Raw genomic sequence first — 19,029 nt, 5'->3', positions numbered from 1 at the left:
ACACATTTGTGATCTGTGCGAAATGCCAAGATTTCACATTGCTTGTGATTAGTTGTCTGTTGAGTATAAGGGCTCTCCAAACCAGAAAGTATGTAGTGTGAGATTTTAATGTATTCAGTGGCTAAGATAGTGTTGAGTACACAGTTACTATAATAATGTCAGTGAATTGTTTGTCAAAAGACCTTGTCCAAGTTGAAAATGTTAGTCTTGCCAGATTTGAGTGTGTTTTTTTTTTCCAAATAAAGAAAATCTTTTATAATGCAGTGCTTTAATAGCTGGTATTTAATAAAGGCAACACTTAGTAAATTTGGATTATGTTGCTTTTTTTTATCATCAATGTCAATGTATGCCTGCGAAAATATTTTTTAAATAGTGCTATGATTTGTCACGTCTTGCCATAGAATTGGACTTGACGGTTTTGAATCAAAGTTCAATATTTGATCATGCCATTTACCAATGCTCTGTTGGTGCTTTTTAATATTTACAAAATGCATTTAATATTTTTTGAACTATATTGTGCTTGGTAGGGATAGCTGTATTTACTGTTAACTTTTACATGTTCTACATGTATTTCCATTTTCTCTTTTCTTTTTATAGAATAGCGTCTTATAAACAAATCTTGTTTGCATTTTCTTTTGTGGTGATTATTTAACTCAAATTCCATTCATTGATTTACAAGGGGACTTTCCAAACCTAGGATTATGTTTCAGCACTGGTAACGTTTTTGTAGCATTGTACATCAAAGGTGCTTCAACAGCAAACAGACCCTGGAGCCTTACCCGAGGTTTGGAAAACACCCTTGGACTATTCTTTGGTTGCAATAAGCCACTTGCATGTAAGATTTGAATGTTGTCCGTTACAATGAAGTGCTGGATCACAAGTTACCACTTAAATTTGAATTCCTGAGACTATCGAGACAGTTGCCACACCTACGTCACATGATTAGGGGCAAGTTTTTGCTTAGTTACGTAAGAGACGGGGAACACCCATACACAATGAATGTCTATAGACATGTATCATGCTGACTCCATCTTGGTCATGCTCCTCGAAGCGATTAACAATAATGAATGTTAATAATCACTTAGAAAATAGGAACCAGACTATTCAATTCTTCCAGCCTCGGTTTGGTAACATTGACATCAATTGGAGAAATTCAAGATGGTCACCTTGGGATAAAGGTCTATGGCACATACCAGGGTTTGCTCATCTGGAGGTTGCTATACAAAAGCTTGCCACGAACCACTTGACATAGCAACTTTTTTTTATAGTTTGAGGAACTCAAATGTAAGCTGTACATTGTGACTAAGCAAGTCATTGTACCAGACATTCAAATCTAACACGTTAATGGCTTATTGCAATACCTGTACTGGTAGACTCTGATGGTACTGTCAGTGTCTGCAGTGCAGGGTCCAACAGAATCAATATGAAGTTGAATATTGAAGGGTTAGGAGTGGTTCTAAGTGTCAATTAATCATGTTTTAATTTATACGATTCGGTTTGCTATTTTACAATTGGAACAAAAAAGTTATTTTAGAATGTGGATGTCTATGTAAGTTCTTGCACATAGACAAGTATTGGAATTAGATACATTCTTATAGCATGGTGTTATATAGAGTAGGATTACGACTGTTGGTAGGTTTTCTTCTGGTAATATGTAAATTGTTCAAGATTTAATAAAGAAATCTTAATATAAAAAAAAATATTATGCCATTAGAAATGAAATGGGTCAAGCTAAAGAAACATTAATGTTAGATTTTTAATACATGAACTAGTGGTATTAATTTGTTTCGTCACTCCCTCTGTCTGTCAGAAAGATAACATAACTCGTAGAAAGACAATGCCAGTCTGCAAGACGGTCTATCCTATGTATCTACACTGTACATGTTTGGCATTCGCACAGTGCACAGTTTCTGAGACCATATGCAACCTGAGGCAAATTTCATGGCTTTGCTTACCGCTGCACTCTGCGCTTACGATCCCCATTTTTTCCCCGATTTGTTTAAGACATGTTACAGGATTTAAATTTTAAGAACAAAATAGAATCTTAAAGGTTTTTTTCCTATGCAGTAGGACTCTTCCTCAATGCTCTATCGTATACCCTTCACTTTACATGTAGTTTTTAAAAAAAAATTTATGCAAGTCGCCCGACACACAAGGCCTGAAGGCCACTTCAAGGTGTGGGCTACAATTAAATTTTCCAGAGGCCATTGCCACCTACTCCCAGGGCTGAAACAGGGTTACCCCTTTCACAGTCCATACGAATGTAGGCTTGGGTATCATCAGTCCGAAGCCTGGCCGGTAGAGCAGAAAGCACTACCTCCCCAATTTTATGTAGCAAGTGTCACGACCGGGATCCGAACCCACACCCTGCTGATCAAACACCAGAGCTTGAATCCGGTGCTCTTAACCGCTTGGCCATGACACTGCTGTTACTTCTAACAGAATTGAACATTCCCCAGGGCTATATCATGGGTTAAGTGTTTAAACATTTTGAGCAGGTTTTATTATTATTATTTTTATTTATTACTATTGGTTTATTAAAAATTCAAACATCGCAATCCGAGGTCTGAATTGAGTTTAAAAGATACACAAAAAGAATATTCATTATTTTAGTCGTCTATCTTCCTTTTCATATTGTACACAATGTATGTACACACTTCACTAAAAAATAAATTGTTCTTAAAACACAATCCTAGTACATGTAGCTAGATTGAGGTGCTGTACAACATTTTAACCCATGTAGTTGGACATGCCTTGACAGATCCTCAAAATTTCCCAACTCCATGGGTAGAATACAACCAGGAGCTGATCAAATAAGCACCAAGGGGTCATTCTAACACAATATGCCTACCATCTCAGGTTCCCTGGTTTTATACCCCCCCCCCCCACCTGAGTTAAGAGAGCAATTATGGTTAAGTGCCTTGCTGTTTCTACCTTGCTCTATGCTCAAAGACATTCAATGCAAGTGAAGTGTCATGACTAGGAACCAAACCCACACTGTAATGATTCAACCATTAAAATTTAACCATTAAGATTTAAATCTTGTGCGCCAGACTGCTTTGCCAGTTGGCCACATTTAGCTGTTCGAATAATAACCCTTCCTGAGCAGATAACAAAAGGTTAAAGTTTCAATAACAAATACCATGCAGAAGTTCTGTACACTTGTGTATTTTTAAATGTTTCAAATTGGGAGGTCAAAATATGCATTGAGTATTGTGTCTTTTGAAGATTTTGCAATAAAGTATGTGTTCACAATATGATATAATGGTCTGAAAAAGTGAAGTTATTTAAAATTCCTAGAAAGCTGTACTTCAAAGCGTTGTATAACCGTATTTTAGAACCGTTGATTGCTTTAATCCAATATAGACCTAAATGTAGATGTTTACAATGAAATTGACCTATGAAAATTTCATATCAAAAGGTAGTCACGTTTTGTAGGGATCGATGAAAATCAAAACAGTTGAAGTCCATTCAGAAAGAAGAATCCCTAATAGATTTAAAAAAAAAAAAAAAAAAATTACTATTGAGTTTATCTCCTGATACCATCTTAGGTTCCCTGGTTTTATACCCCCCCCCCCATTGTTCTTAAGATTCAAAATTGAAAATTGATAACAGACAATACTCTCATGTGGCACTCTGGCCTATACTGTTTCATTTATTGGATTAGATAATCATAACATTGAGTAAAACTGCATGTTTCTTAAAGACACGGGACACCTATGGCACTGTGAAAAACCAGTCTTCTCACTTGGCGTATTTCAACATGCATGAAATAACAAACCTGTGAAAATTTGGTAGTAAAAGTAGCGAGAGAATAATGGAAGAAAAAACACCCTTGTCACAGAAATTGTGTGCTTTCAGATGTATGAGGTTTCAAATTCATTTCAAATATTCTAGTGAGAAATTATTTCTTTCTCAAAAACTACGTTACTTCAGAGGGCCGTTTCTCACAATGTTTTATACTAAGGGAATCAATGTGCGGTGAAGAGGTTTTCAACTAGTGGTTTAAACCCGCCGAGGCCTGGTTCTTGATAATTTTACCGAGACGAAGTCGAGGTAAATTAACAAGAATTTAAACCAGTCGAGGCCTGGTTCTTGATAATTTTACCGAGACGAAGTCGAGGTAAACTATCAAGAACCAGGCCTCGGCAGGTTTAAACCACTAGTTGAAAATCAATTCAACACACTTTGATTCGCATTCATTTCGGTCCTTTTCGATCCTTTTCGGTAAAAAAACATCAACACTTTTGGTCAAAAAGTAAAATAAATGCACAAATTATATTTGTTCAATGATTTCTTTCAACACAACACCCCTCCAGCTATGAAATAGTAAGGCCCTCGGGTAAACAACTCCTTATAAGGAGATTGCTATGCGCGTCGCGCACATTGCGTGATGTTGCAAACTGTTCCAGCCGTTGCTCTCGACCAATAGGAATGAAAAAACTGTCTTATAAGCACAGGTGCAAGCTCGCGTGTCACGCCCATGTTTCAACACTGTTACTGGTGTTATATCATCCGTTCAAACAACCCCTCGTGATGCCATCTCGACCAATCAGAATGGATAAACTGTCTAAGGTATTTATGAATATCAAATCAACAGCTCTCCACTGCTCGTTACCAAGTAAGATTTTTTAGATTTATACCACTACTTTGAGCGATTACCAACAGTGTCCAGCGCCTTTAAACAGTCTTGTATATTGCATGTTGGAATAAAATACTTCAAGGATTAGAAGTTTGACTGAATGAAGGGAAATCTGCATGAAGAGCTGTAGAAAAACTTGTGATTAAAGCAGCCCACTCCCTTTAACCATTTGTCCACTGATGACTTGTTGACCGTATGAGGACCACAAGGACTACCGGTACATGTACAATGAACTTTTATGGGTGTTGACTCGGTGATCGAGGCAGCCCTCCCCCCCACCACATGATACAAACTAAGCCTTGGTGACAAGAGTCTAGAGGCTATTGAGTGTTAAGTCGACGGTCGCAACTACCATTTTCCAACTGCTCGGCTAATCTACCGCCACAACTACTACAAAAAGAGTAGCGCTACCTGCTTGGTTAACGGCTGACGGCTATTGACAACAACATAATTTACTTCCGAATTACAATCAGACATTGACACAATCCTTCACTCCAACGAATTTTGCTATATTGCGTCTGCGGCAGACAATATGCCACAATGCATCTTGGAAATCAAAAGATATTCGACTAGTGTAGAAGTCACGACTATTAATTGAGGCACGACTAGTCGAACAGTGATTTTCACTAGTCACCCGGGTCTGTATAAAAATATCTCTATGACTTTATGATGAGGATCTAAAGGGTCAAAGCAGAAGCTTCTGGATGGGCAATCTTCCTAATGGAAAGTCATCAACTTCCTTGACAGGCAGTTGGACATTATTTTGCATCTCAATAAAATGATCTTTCTTCATGTGTCTCTTCAGGCTTACATTGTGATTAAAAACCTGACTGCAGTGATGGCAACAATATGGCTTCTCTCCTGTATGGATTCGCAGATGACGGTTCAAATTACATTTCTGTGCAAAGCCCCGTCCGCAAAACGAGCAGGAATAGCGCTTCTTTATTGCGTGGATTGCGGCGTGCTTCTGGAGTCTCGTGTTGGACTTGAAGGCCTTCCCACACTGCTCACAGACATAATTCCTGGCTTTACTGTGCAGCGGCCGGTGTATGCACAATGCCTGTATCGTACGGAATGTTCTATCACAGAAATTGCAGGAGTACGGCATCACACCCGTCCGATCAATCTTGTGGTAACCGATATGCACTCTCAGCTGCTTCTGGCAGGCGAACCCTTTCCCGCAGTCTTCGCAGATGTAGTTCTTGACCATGTGTGTCTCAAGGTGATTTTTAAGATCTTCAACATACTCATTGCACTGTGGACAGCATTTTAGGATGACTGCCAATTCTTGAATGTCCACCTCGCTGACCTGCTGGTAAAGGGTCAGGTCAATCTCAATGTGTGTGAATTGTGTCTCCTCCCCGTCCTCCTTGATTGTGTTAGTGTTACTGGTATCTGGAATGCTGATAGGTAGGTGGGCGGTAATGGTATGCATCCGGAGGTTCTCTGATTCATGAAACTGCTCACCGCAGGTGCGACATGTAAACATCTTGAGAAGATCTTGGTGCTGTATCTCCTTCAGGCGTTTGTTGAATATCAATGCCTCCCTGAGAGTTGAAATAAAGAAATATGTAAATAGTACAGCTAATTGCATAATTCAATCAAAACATATCTAAAGTACTCATTTCGTCTTAAGATTTCAAACACACAAATCAATCAAATCATCAAATCACCAATCAAATCAATCAAATTAATCAATCAATGAAACAAACAAGTCAATAAAATCATCAAATCAACAAATCAAATAAATCATCAATTCAATCAAATAATCAAATCAATCAACCAATCAATCAATCATCAATCAACTATATTTCCATACATAAATCAAAACAAGTAAGTTGATCAGAGACTGAGACTGTATGTAGTCTTGGGTGTCCTGGTGAACACAAACAAAAATAAAAATAGAAAGCAATGGCAACAAAATAAGCCTTTACCTTTCAGCAGCATCCATATTCTTCCCTGGTCGTCCTCTTTTCCTCTTTGTTTCTACGGCGCCCTCTTTAGACTTATCTTCTTCGATTCCTTTGGAAATCTTGGACATCTGCTTTTTCATCACATCTTTAGATCTTTGTTTTGAGGTTCTTGGTTTTATTGATTTTTTTTCTGCCATTTTGCTTTGTGAACTGTCTTGAGGATCACACACGCTCGATGAGTTGTCTCTACATCCAGCAGTCTTTAAGAATTCTTCTTCTTGTGTCAATGGACTTGCAGATTCATTCACTGTATCCATTTCAATTTTGATTGCAAGCTTTTGGTTAAGGTCTTCAGTTTTTTCAGATTTGCTTGTCTTCTGGGTGGAAGTAGGTCCTGTCCTTAGTTTTACTGCTGTTCCTTTTTCCACAATCTTCTTTTGTGTGGATCGCTTGCTCCTTCTGACTGGTTTAATCAGGTCATCATCATTGGAAAGTTCCTTGCTCTTGTCCCCCTGAAATAAAATAAAATAAAAGAATCTATTACAATGCATAAAAGGCATCATTTAAGATGAGATAGGACAAATCACTCAAGTCTGATTTCACAATTTTCCGCTCTGAACTCCTTTTTTAGTATTTGCTTTTTTTTTTTTTGGGGGGGGGGGTTTGACCTTTCAGCCCCAACATTTTGTTTTCATGGAGGATTGTAGACACAGTGATCAATCAATCAATCAATCAATCAATCAATCAATCAATCAATCAATCAATCAATCAATCAATCAATCAATCAATCAATCAGAGATAATTTATATAGTCTAAAATCAACCAAAGTTGTATATCGAATATGACGTAATTAAAATGGCAAAATTAAAAGGTCTAAATGTAGTATGAACTTCATAAACCAGTATGCTTTCACACAGATTGAAAAAAAAAATAAAAAAAATTGTAAAAATAAGTTACAAAAATTCAGACATTATTTTCCATAAGAGTTTCTGGCTGAAATTTTGCCATCTTTCATTGAGTTCAAGCCTGATGGAACCAAGTCATCAGAACAGAATCACATTGCTTATAATATATGTACAGAATTCAACATGGATGTTTGTTACTGCTAACACCATTAAGAATTATAACTTACGAGAGATGTTTCCTTTTGTTGATTTAAAACTCTGGATGATTTCTGTCTCACTGGTCTTTGTACTTGCTCTTCAGGTAGGTATTGGGACTGCGATCTGCCATCAATAAAAATATTGTTTTAGTTTAATTGAACTGAAGATATTAATTTAACCTTCTGTCTGATTATTCAATATCAACCAATATGTGGTTTTGAAAAATAGAACAACAATACCAGCCAACAATTATTAAAATTAAAATATTGTTAAAATTCACATTCGATTCAATCCAATTAAATGCACATTTTTTTGGTCATGTTGACAATGACAATTAAACATACGGTTGAAACAAATAACAATGAGTATACAATTATGAAAAGATGGATTAAACAACAAAATGTACATTAGAAATGTCAAAAATAATATCAAATATAGGTAACATGCTAGTCAACATGCTAGCCAACAGGGGAAAAAGTTAAGTAGGCCTATACTGCTTATTGTACATTTCCCTGTGACTGATAAGGACGTGGACACAACAAGGACGACAATAACAATGAGATTACTCACTTAAAGTTATTATCAAATCAAGATAGAGTTGGGTAATGAGGAAAACAAATTAACTTATATATACATATTAAATGAAGATTGTTCTCTTTGGGCTAAACAGGGTACAAGTCATCATCAATACAGTACATGTAATAATAATACAAATAATAATAATACAAAATTAATTATTTGAAAACGCATTCCATGTCACAGACATCATAAAGCACTGTACAATTAAAATCAGGTAAAATACAGAAAATGTGAGTCAAAACGGAGGAAACAATTGTTACAACAGAAAACGGCAATTTTAAATGTAAAACAAAACGCAATGTAGTGCCTGAAAAGCAAGAATAGAATGAAAGAATGAAAACAAGACATTAATATTGTCTTTTATAGTGCAGGGAGGAGTTAGGGTCAGTGTGACTTAGGGGCCTTACTCAAACCTCGGCTTAGGCTCTGGCTTCGTCTTCTAATGTTCAAAACCACCACGTGCAAAATACACGCTGCTCCGAAAATGTATGTACATGTAGGCGCATAGCTCAAGCCGTAGACAGAGCTAAAGCCGTAGAAGGAACCCTAGCCACAGCAAAGCCTAAGGCGAGGTTTGAGAAAGGCCCCATGGTAGACCATAGGTCTTATAAAGCTGCATATACTCTACACGTCACTGATAGCCAGTGTAGACACTGGTTACATTGTACATGTAGGGTGGTCATTTGTCTGCTATAAGATTATAAGGCATGTTTGGCTTGTTGGGTGAAAACTTACAATATTATGATAATTACATTATATTGTAAGTTCACTGACTTAAACCCAATTCAGACAAGCAGGCAAAAGTTGCACCAATCCCAATAGATTAGGAGTGACACTAGGTCGACCCACCAAAAGTTTGGTTTCCTAACTTTTACAATTGGCGCGGCTCATGACAAGATCGACCAAGCACTCCAGAGTAATTCCGAACAACTGCAACAGCTGATCTTTTGATTTCTAGCACATCCAGTGGCTCCTAACTGTTTCAGACGTCAAACTTTTCATGTACTTAATTCAGACTTTGGTTCTAAAACGGGTGTTATTTTAAAATAACCAACAAACAATCAAGAGAAAATAAAACAACTATCTCTGTCTTACCTGTCCACCTCACTCTGTGGTTTACAGGGATGTAACTTTTCCTCCTCGTCCAGATCTTCCTCAAGCCTGTAATGTTAAAAACATGATTATAATTATATGTACATTGTAGACAAATCAGTTTACTATCCCTAACATGGCTTATATTGAATGAATTACAATAATGCTTCTTTTGTTGGAAATTAACATCCTTTCGCAAGAATCAACGTTGGTCAAAAAAAGTATATTCCTGTCATTAAGCGAGCCTGGAATTTCATATTTGAAAGGGCAATGCCATTTCCATGTTGAAAGGGCACTTCAATTGGAACATCTTAGAGTCTATAGGAAACTTCTAAAGGGGCACCTAAGGCAAGACCAGGGCAACAGAGGCACCTTAGGCAAGACCAGGGCAATGGGCACCTAAGGCAAGACCAGGGCAATGGGCACCTAAGGCAAGACCAGGGCAACAGAGGCACCTAAGGCAAGACCAGGGCAACAGAGGCACCTAAGGCAAGACCAGGGCAACAGAGGCACCTAAGGCAAGACCAGGGCAATGGGCACCTAAGGCAAGACCAGGGCAACAGAGGCACCTAAGGCAAGACCAGGGCAACAGAGGCACCTAAGGCAAGACCAGGGCAATGGGCACCTAAGGCAAGACCAGGGCAACAGAGGCACCTAAGGCAAGACCAGGGCAATGGGCACCTAAGGCAAGACCAAGGCAACAGAGGCACCTAAGGCAAGACCAGGGCAACAGAGGCACCTAAGGCAAGACCAAGGCAACAGAGGCACCTAAGGCAAGACCAGGGCAACAGAGGCACCTAAGGCAAGACCAGGGCAACAGAGGCACCTAAGGCAAGACCAGGGCAACAGAGGCACCTAAGGCAAGACCAGGGCAATGGGCACCTAAGGCAAGACCAGGGCAATGGGCACCTAAGGCAAGACCAGGGCAACAGAGGCACCTAAGGCAAGACCAGGGGCAACAGAGGCCATGGGCTCCATGGCCCGCGTGAAATTCCTGATTTAGACTCGATTAATTATATTGATATTTAACATCCCTAAACAAAAGTTTGAACAAGTGTTGTAAAGTGGCAATATTATAGAGTTTATAACACCACTTAATAATAATAATAATACACGGTTTTTATATAGCGCTTTTTCACGGGGTCTCAAAGCGCTTCCGACATTATTACCCCTGGTCACTGGGCCTTAAATCATTCCTTAAACCATCTCAGCTCCCTGGGGAGTATACAGCCTGTGCGACAATTATATGCGCTACATGGCTAAACCAATCACAAGAACCATCTCTGCCCTCACAGGTACCCATTTACCCCTGGGTGGAGAGAAGCAATTATAGTTAAGTGTCTTGCTCAGGGACACAAGTGTCACGAACTGGATTCGAACCCAAACTCTGCTGAACAGAAGCATCAGAGCTTGAGTTCGGTGCTCTTATCCACTCGGCCACAACACCCCAAGGGGTCAATTTTTTAAAACGAGAAAACATGGCACAACCATAACAACAGTGATATCATTTGTATAGGCCCATCTAAAAATAATAATAAATACATTTATTTAGTACCAGATGCATCGTAAAATTGCTCACAGGCGTCTACAATAACAAAAAGAAAAGCTTTAACATTTAAACCATAAAAAGTAAAATCAAGAAAAGGTCAAAAAAATATCCAAAACAAGTGATCAATAAAACTATGAATTTAAAAGTCAATTAAAGTAAACAGATAATATAAGCAATCAATCACATTTGGTAAACAAAACCACATTAAATAAAAAGATCATGAAAAAGTTCCCCTCAGATCCACTTGTTAAAGCCATTGGACACTTTCGGTAAACAGTATTGTCCAAGGCCCACACTTCGTGTATCACAACTTATACATATCATAAAAAACCTGTGAAAATTTAGGGTCAACCATTCATCGGAGTCGGGAGAAAATAACGGAAAAACCCGCCCTTGTTTCCACACGTTTCGCCGTGTCATGACATGTGTTTAAAATAAATCCGTATTTTCTCAAAAAGTAAAGCATTTCATGGAATAATCTTTCAAGAGAAGTCTTTCACCGTTACCTTCTGTAAACCCTGAAAGTTATTTGTAAATCTGTGAACTTTTAATTCTGTTTCTGTTCCGAAAGTGTCCAATGGCTTTAAGTGTCTTGCAAGGACACAAGTGTCACGAGTGGGATTCGAACCCACACTCTGCTGAACAAAAACACCAGCGCTTGAGTTCAGTGCTCTTATCCGCTCGGCCACGATACAAAGTGAACTACCCCAAAAAAAGTACCCGACTTCTCTAATCTTAGCTCTTTGTGATATCTTACCACAAGAAGTTTGTAATGGCCGAAGCCAAATTCAAACCTGGGTTTATTTTAAACATCTCCATAGACCTACAAAACAAGCTTCCAACTAGTTAACAACCAATTGGGGCCCGCATAAAGGCCCTAAGGTGTGCACTTTAATCTCTGGAATGTTTAAACCACATCTCATTCAAGATTGATGCTATGGGTACGGTTAATGTTTGGAGACACTAATTTTAATTTTTTTTCATGATTTCCAAGAACTGCCCGATTTGCTGTTGTGCATAAAATTGAGCAAATTTAATACTATTGCCCCCTGCACGCACGTCACACGCAACTGCGCCACGCTCACCATTTTGGTGGTCAATAGGTTTACGTGTAACCGCTGCGTCGCCTTAAATGCGCACTTCACTGAATAACACACAGCTGACATTGACCCCAAAAATGGTGCATTCAAGCTTATTCTGATGATGACGTGCAAGCCTACCTGTCTAAGAGAAAACTGATGAAGAGTTCATCCACACAAGATGATCCCCAATCGCCATCGGTGTGTTTCTTGTACTCTTCAAACATTGATGAACAAAGGGCCTTTGCTCGTAGATGTTCCCATCTTTTACACTCTTTGTGAAGAGTTATCAAGACGGAACTAGAACTTTGGATTGGTACTTCTTGACTCCATTCAATGGCTGCAATACTCTCCTTAGTACAGTCCATCATAATAAACCAAGTCCTCGTCATCAGCTCTCATTCCACATCATTTTACATCTATGTAAAAGAACAAATTGAACGATTAAACATTACAGAAGACCAACAAGGTTGTTATTTTATTTGGACGTTGGACACTTTCAAAAAACTTTTTCTAGATTTCAAATACACAAGGAGGGGGAGGAACTTGCATGTCTACAAAATATAAATATTTTAGAAGGAAATATTTCTGAGGTGCTGTAGTCTTTGAGAAATAAGAACAAAATAAGTCACAAAAATGTACATCTGTGGACATTGTGTAAAAAGTACCCAGACCTTTTATAAACATGCATGAGTAAAATTTGACTAACTTCAAAATTGCGATAATTTCTATACACTCTTAAAGGCAGTGGACACTATTGGTAATTACTCAAAATAATTATTAGTATAAAACCTTTCTTGATTACGAGTAATGGGGAGAGGTTGATGGTATAAAACAAATTGAGAAACAGCTTCCTCTGAAGTGCCATTCTTTTCGAGAAAGAAGTAATTTTCCACGAATTTGATAGCGAGTCCTCAGATTTAGAACTTGAGGTCTCGAAATCAACCATCTAAATGCACACAACTTTGTGTGACAAGGGTGTTTTTTTCTTTCATTATTATCTTGCAACTTCGATGACCGATTGAGCTCAAATTTTCACAGGTTTGTTATTTTATGGTTATGTTGAGATACACCAACTTTGAAGGCCAGTCTTTGACAATTACCAATAGTGTCCACTGCCTTTGAATGTTATAATAATAATACAATCAAAGTCTTATATAGCGCACAGCAAACAAGGTACTCAAGGCGGTGAGTAATATACAAACTTTCAGAAAGATAGGTTATTGCAGTGATGGATTCTGAGACCAAATAGTGTAGCACTTATAAGGGTTTACAAGGTGCTACTGCGCATTAAGCACTTAGCAGCCACAACCAGGAACACCGGGGCGAACCCCTCCTCTTTTCGATAAGTGCACTGGGTTATTTTACATGCGTTACACAACACATGGGACCAACGGCTTTAGGTCCCATCCAAAGGACGAAGCAATGGTAAAGTGTAAGATGTTTGCAAATGACACAAAAAGATGCAGGGTTGTAGATAAACATAAACTACAGATGCAGCCACTCAACAGCATGACATCCCTCCATGAATGGTCCGCTGAGTGGCAACTACCATTTCTTCGTTCGTTTCTTTTTAAATGATACATCAAGTTTATACTTTAATATTATTTAATTTATCATCAAGATTAAATTTTGTACTTTTGTAATTTTCATCACCTTAATAAACTTAATTTCATTTTCTACTTGTGTGCTCGTCCATTCCGGTCGAGCTACTCAGGTCACAAGGTACAAAGTGACCCGACAGGGCCCAATTTCATGGCTTTGCTTACGGCCGAATTCAGTGCTACAATCACCATTCTCCGCTTACAGTATGGCCTGTCATGGCCGAGCGGTAGAGCACCGGATTCAAGCTTTGGTGTTTGATCAGCAGAGTGTGGGTTCGAATCTCAGTCATGACACTTTCTCATCGCTTTGACGACAGTTTTCAAACTTTTGCCTTACCCTGGACGGCCCCTGCCAACAAAGAATTATGTCCGAAGATTTATAATAAAAATAAATTAATAAACTTGTGATTTTGCCATTAACGGCGCTTACAAAGCTACTAACTATCAAATAATTTTTTAATGTGTAACCACTGGACTCTTCAAGGTTATCTTTGCTTGGTGCCAAGTTTGCTTAGTCAAAAAAAAGGCCAGTGCCGAGTTTGTATGGTGCCTACGTTCTTGGTGCCGAGTGGGTGCCGAGTTTGCAAGGTGCCGAGTTTGCGAGGTGCCGAAGTGTCCAGTGTTCACACAGAGTCTCACAGAACACTTGCAGTCACTGCAAATATTTCTTCCACGTATGGCTTCACATCCATCAAGTTTTAATGTCCATTTATGTTTGCATACTTAATATAAACAAATGAACTTACGAAGATAACTAGTTGCGAGATAATAATGAAAGAAGAAAACACCCTTGTAACACGAAGTTGTGTGTGTTTAGATGGTTGATTTCGAGACCTCAAGTTGACCTCAAGTTCTAAACTTGAGGTCTCAAAATCAAATTCATGGAAAATTACTTTTCACCAAAACTATGGCACTTCAGAGGGAGCTGTTTCCCACAATGTTTTATACCACCAACCTCTCCCCATTACTTGTCACCAAGAAAGGTTTTATGCTATTAATTATTTTGAGTAATTACCAATAGTGTCCACTGCCTTTAATAAAATAATTGCAACCCCCCCCCCAAGCAATTTAAACAAAAAATGTTTGTAGGGAGGTTCATAGAAAACAAAAATTAATACAAAATATTTTAACTATTATTTATCCAATAATTATTGTTAAGGGCATTAGAATAACCAATTTTAACATGTTATTGATTTTGTTTATACCGCAGAAATTGACTGACGACACTCACGGGTGTTGTGCTTCACCGTGGTTTCACACCCATTCCAAATATAAAAACAATAACAAATTCCCCTTCAAAAAACCTTGAAACAATAGCCAAAAATGCATAGGGGGCGACTATGTCAGGGGGCGACTGTGTCGGGGGTGGCTCTGTAGGGGGCGACATTGTGAGGGGGCAAGTTTGTACACAGAGGGGGCGAGCTTGCTAGGGGGCGACTTTGTAGGGGGCGACTTTGCAGGGGGCGACTTTGCCAGGGGGCGAGATGACTGGCATTCGGACCAAGATGACTTGGGACCGAGATGACTTGGGACCGAGATTACTTGGGACTGAGTTGACTTGGGACCGAGTTGACTAGGATGGGACCGAGTTGACTAGGATGGAACCGAGTTGGCTTGGGACCGAGTTGACCGGTACCCCCATTAACATCTCAACAAGGTGAATGCCAGTCATCTCGCCCCCTGGCAAAGTCGCCCCCTACAAAGTCGCCCCCTACAAAGTCGCCCCCCAGCAAGCTCGCCCCCTTCGGGTACAAAGTCGCCCCCTCACAATGTCGCCTCCTACAGAGTCGCCCCCGACACAGTCGACCTCGAAATTTTTGCATATTGTTTCAATGATTTTCTAAACTGAATTTTTTTAATTGTTTTTAACTTGATTCACAAAAGGGAATCCTTAAAAATTTTTGCTGAGGATAACTTATTGGAAAACCACAATTTGTGACAACAGTTTTTCGGAAATTTAGTACATGTAGGTCGATTTGTGCATTGTATTGATATTGTTTCCATGACAAATAAGGGGAAAGACATTCCTAGGCATAACTTATTGAAAAAAGACACATTTCCAATAAAAATTCTCCCGTTGTAACGAAGTATTTTATTGAAAAATATAGTTCTAGAAATATTTACTTACTTCAATATAAAAAAAATATAATTAAGTCAATATACCTTATGCATTGACGTCATCCAGCCGCCATCTTTGAGGTCAAACGGTGACGAAACAATCGAAACGCACATAGATTGGCCAATGAACAACCTCCTTTTGACCTCAAGGCGAGGGCGCCGTACTGAAATTACGTCATGTGCATAAGGTCTATAAGCTTAGATTGTTTCACATAATTTATTGTATCTAGAGCTTGAATGCAGCCAGTTCCAACTGTTGTGTTTCACTTTCTGTCTTTCAAATCCATCACTTAGCTGTCCCTTGGGGATGGAACAACACGCAGGTGCGTTATTAGTTTCAAACTTTACCGCAGTCAACTCTGATGGCAAATTTAGAATGATTTCAAGGGCGGCACCTCATGTGTAGACTTACTGGCCGACCCGTGGGGGTGTATGGCAGTAGGCTAAGTGCTGCAAATTCACGACTTTTTCTTTGAGTTGACAACAAATGCAAATAACCATTGATGCCCTAAATACTTTCCTTTTTTTATTAAAAGTATGCAAAATACATTTTCACTGGGTGTGAAACCACGGTGGAGCACAACACCCGATGTGTCGTCAATCATTTTCTGCTGGATAAACAAACCCAATTGGGGATGTGAAATTGCAATTATTTAATTAAAACAATTGTTTTCCCATCATATTAAATATCAAATAGGCCCTTGAAAAGGTAACTTTGTATCTAAGGGTTGTTTGCATGAATATTCGTTTTCATTACATCGTGCAATGACGCAAAAGACCGCCCAACGATAACAGGTCAGAACGGATACAGGAACATAAATACATGTAGCATTACTTCGAATAAGTTACTTACACCATCCATCACTTAATTAATGCCGTGTCCGAAACGGCGCAACATCATCAACACCCCTGACCAGTGACAGACGCACTGATCTAGCTTGTTGTAGTTGTCGAAGTCGCCGTCTTGGACACGGCCAAAATATGAAATAATGCGTAGGGGGCAACTGTGTTGGGGGGCGACTTTGTTAGGGGGCGACTGTGTTGGGGGGCGACTGTGTCAGGGCAACTTGGATAACTTTCTGTATGGCGCCACCACTTTTTCACTCATTTTTACAAAAAGGGATATATCAATCAGGTAAATTAGATACTATATTATTTTATTTCGAATGAAAAAGTGGTGGCGCCATACGGAAACTTTTCCAGCAACTTTGTAGGGGGCGACAGGAAAAGTTTCCGTATGGCGCCACCACTTTTTCATTTGATATGAAATAATATAGTATCTAATTTACCTCAATGAGATATCCCTTTTTGTAAAAATGCGTGAAAAAGTGGTGGCGCCATACGGAAAGTTATCCGGGCGACATTGTGAGGGGGCGAGTTTGTATCCGGAGGGGGCGAGTTTGCTAGGGGGCGACTTTGCAGGGGGCGACTTTGTAGGGGGCGACTTTGCGGGGGGGGGGGGGGGGGGGCGAGATGACTGGTTTTCAACAAGGAATCAACCAGAACCCATTCTGGTTCTGGTTCGTATCTGCCGACTAGGCCAATAATACCATGAATACATGATGTGTTTTTTGTACCCTCAGGCATGTTAAATCATGGAGGGGATAACTTTCCGTATGGCGCCACCACTTTTTCACTAATTTTTACAAAAAGGGATATATCAATTAGGGTAAATTAGATACTATATTATTTTATTTCGAATGAAAAAGTGGTGGCGCCATACGGAAACTTTTCCCATGGAGCAACCATCATACCATGCTCCATGGTTAAATTTATTAATAAATTCTTACCGTCATCTGGCTGCCAAGTGCCATTTCATCAAAATTCAAAGCAACCTACACGTGCCCTATCCATCCCAGTCGAATCTCCTCCGCCCGGGTTGTGTGTGTGTACTTACTTTGTGATCGATCATAGATCGTTGATATGCGCGCTCGCGAAGTCGAGCCATGTAACATGCGTTTTTGTTGCGCCTCACGTGATTGGTTCTCGACCAATCAAACTTCGCAGTTTGTTACCGAGGTGCAACAATTTAACTTTGCGCAGCAGAGTGGCCAGCAAACATTCGTACACCAGCGCCGAGCAGAGGAGGGGTGCCCAGCAAACAGTCGTATGTACAACAAACTAGCAACATGGCGACTAACTGTTTTTTTTGCAAAGTTAATGTAAACTGCGTAGGCCTAATTAGAAGATATACGATCAAAGCATTACTTCAGAGGGAGCCGTTTCCACTATGTCTTTAACTATCAACAGCTCTCATTGATCGTTAAGAAGTAAGTTTTTATGCTAACTAACAGTGATTACCAAAAGTGTCCAGTGCCTTTAATAAATCTTCAATGTCAGCTGTTTGGAATGTTTGCTAATTACCCGAGAACAACAGGTTTTGTGACCGAGTTGAAATTGTTTTAAGGGGATGGGATTTTTGTAGTTTGGGTTGCGTTGTGGGTTAGGGATGGGGTTTTATGGATGAGATTTCGTGGATGGGTTGGGGATGGGATTTTGTAGGTTGGGGATAAGGTTTTGTGGATGAGTTGGGATGATGAGTTTGTGGTTAGGGAAGGGGATGGGGTTTTGTGGTTTAGGAAGGGGCTTAGCGGATGGGTTAGGGATGGGGTTTTGTGGATGGGTTGGGGTTTTGTGGATGGGTTGGGGTTTTGGGGTTCGAGAAGGGGTTTTGGGGATGAGGTTTTGTGGTTAGGGAAGGAGTTTTGTGTATGGGTTGGGGATGAGCTTTTGAGGTTGGAATTTTGTGGATGGGTTGAAGTTTTAATGTTGGGGTTGATTTGGGTTTGGGATTGTTTTGGAATCAGGGTGTTGAAAATGGCAGGTTAAAAAGTAGTGTCATAGTTAATGTAGTACTACATTAACTGTAACACTATTATTACCCCAAAAACAGCTACAAACAGGGATGATAATTTGCAATAAGATTTTATTTACATTTGAGTTGACAACACAAGAAGATAAATGTAGAGTTGATCACTGGTGTAGAGTGAACCATTGATATAATTCTATTAAAAAAACCACATTCCGATAATACTTTCCATACGGATTAAAATGTAGGTGATCCTAGTTTGGTTCAACATCACTGCAAAAGCTCTGTCATTGAATAAATGCACCCATTACTCAAAATTCAAAACGTGAAGTTAATTTCTACTTGCATGATATCCAAAGTGAAAAAATCTAGTGGTATTGTTTTAAAATTCCTTTCTAAAAGGACAGAGGTATCCCCTGAAAAATGTGTGTGAAAAATATTGGTTATTACATACATGTTTGACACCAAAATGGCATACCAAACAAAGTTTTAGTACTCTTGTCGAATGGATTACATTTGCTTTCATTTTGTTACTGTCTGC

At 39.2% G+C, this 19,029-nt stretch overlaps 1 protein-coding gene across 1 annotated transcript; it reads right to left on the bottom strand.

Annotated features, from left to right (window-relative positions):
• Positions 1–4,562: 4,562 nt before the first annotated feature.
• LOC117291922 (zinc finger protein with KRAB and SCAN domains 8-like) lies at positions 4,563–17,551 on the bottom strand. The gene is made up of 6 exons (XM_033773929.1): positions 17,470–17,551; positions 12,099–12,376; positions 9,333–9,398; positions 7,688–7,781; positions 6,577–7,067; positions 4,563–6,189 (listed from the first exon to the last, which is right to left on the bottom strand). The coding sequence occupies exons 2-6, from the start codon at positions 12,347–12,349 to the stop codon at positions 5,328–5,330; spliced, it is 1,764 nt and encodes a 587-aa protein (XP_033629820.1). The 5' UTR covers positions 12,350–12,376; positions 17,470–17,551; the 3' UTR covers positions 4,563–5,327.
• Between the last annotated feature and the right edge of the window lie 1,478 nt (positions 17,552–19,029).

The sequence above is a fragment of the Asterias rubens genome, chromosome 6 (genome assembly GCF_902459465.1).
Source record: "Asterias rubens chromosome 6, eAstRub1.3, whole genome shotgun sequence".
Lineage (NCBI taxonomy): Eukaryota > Metazoa > Echinodermata > Asteroidea > Forcipulatida > Asteriidae > Asterias > Asterias rubens.
Note: the sequence above shows the minus strand (reverse complement) of the source record. Positions and strands in the feature narration are given on the sequence as shown.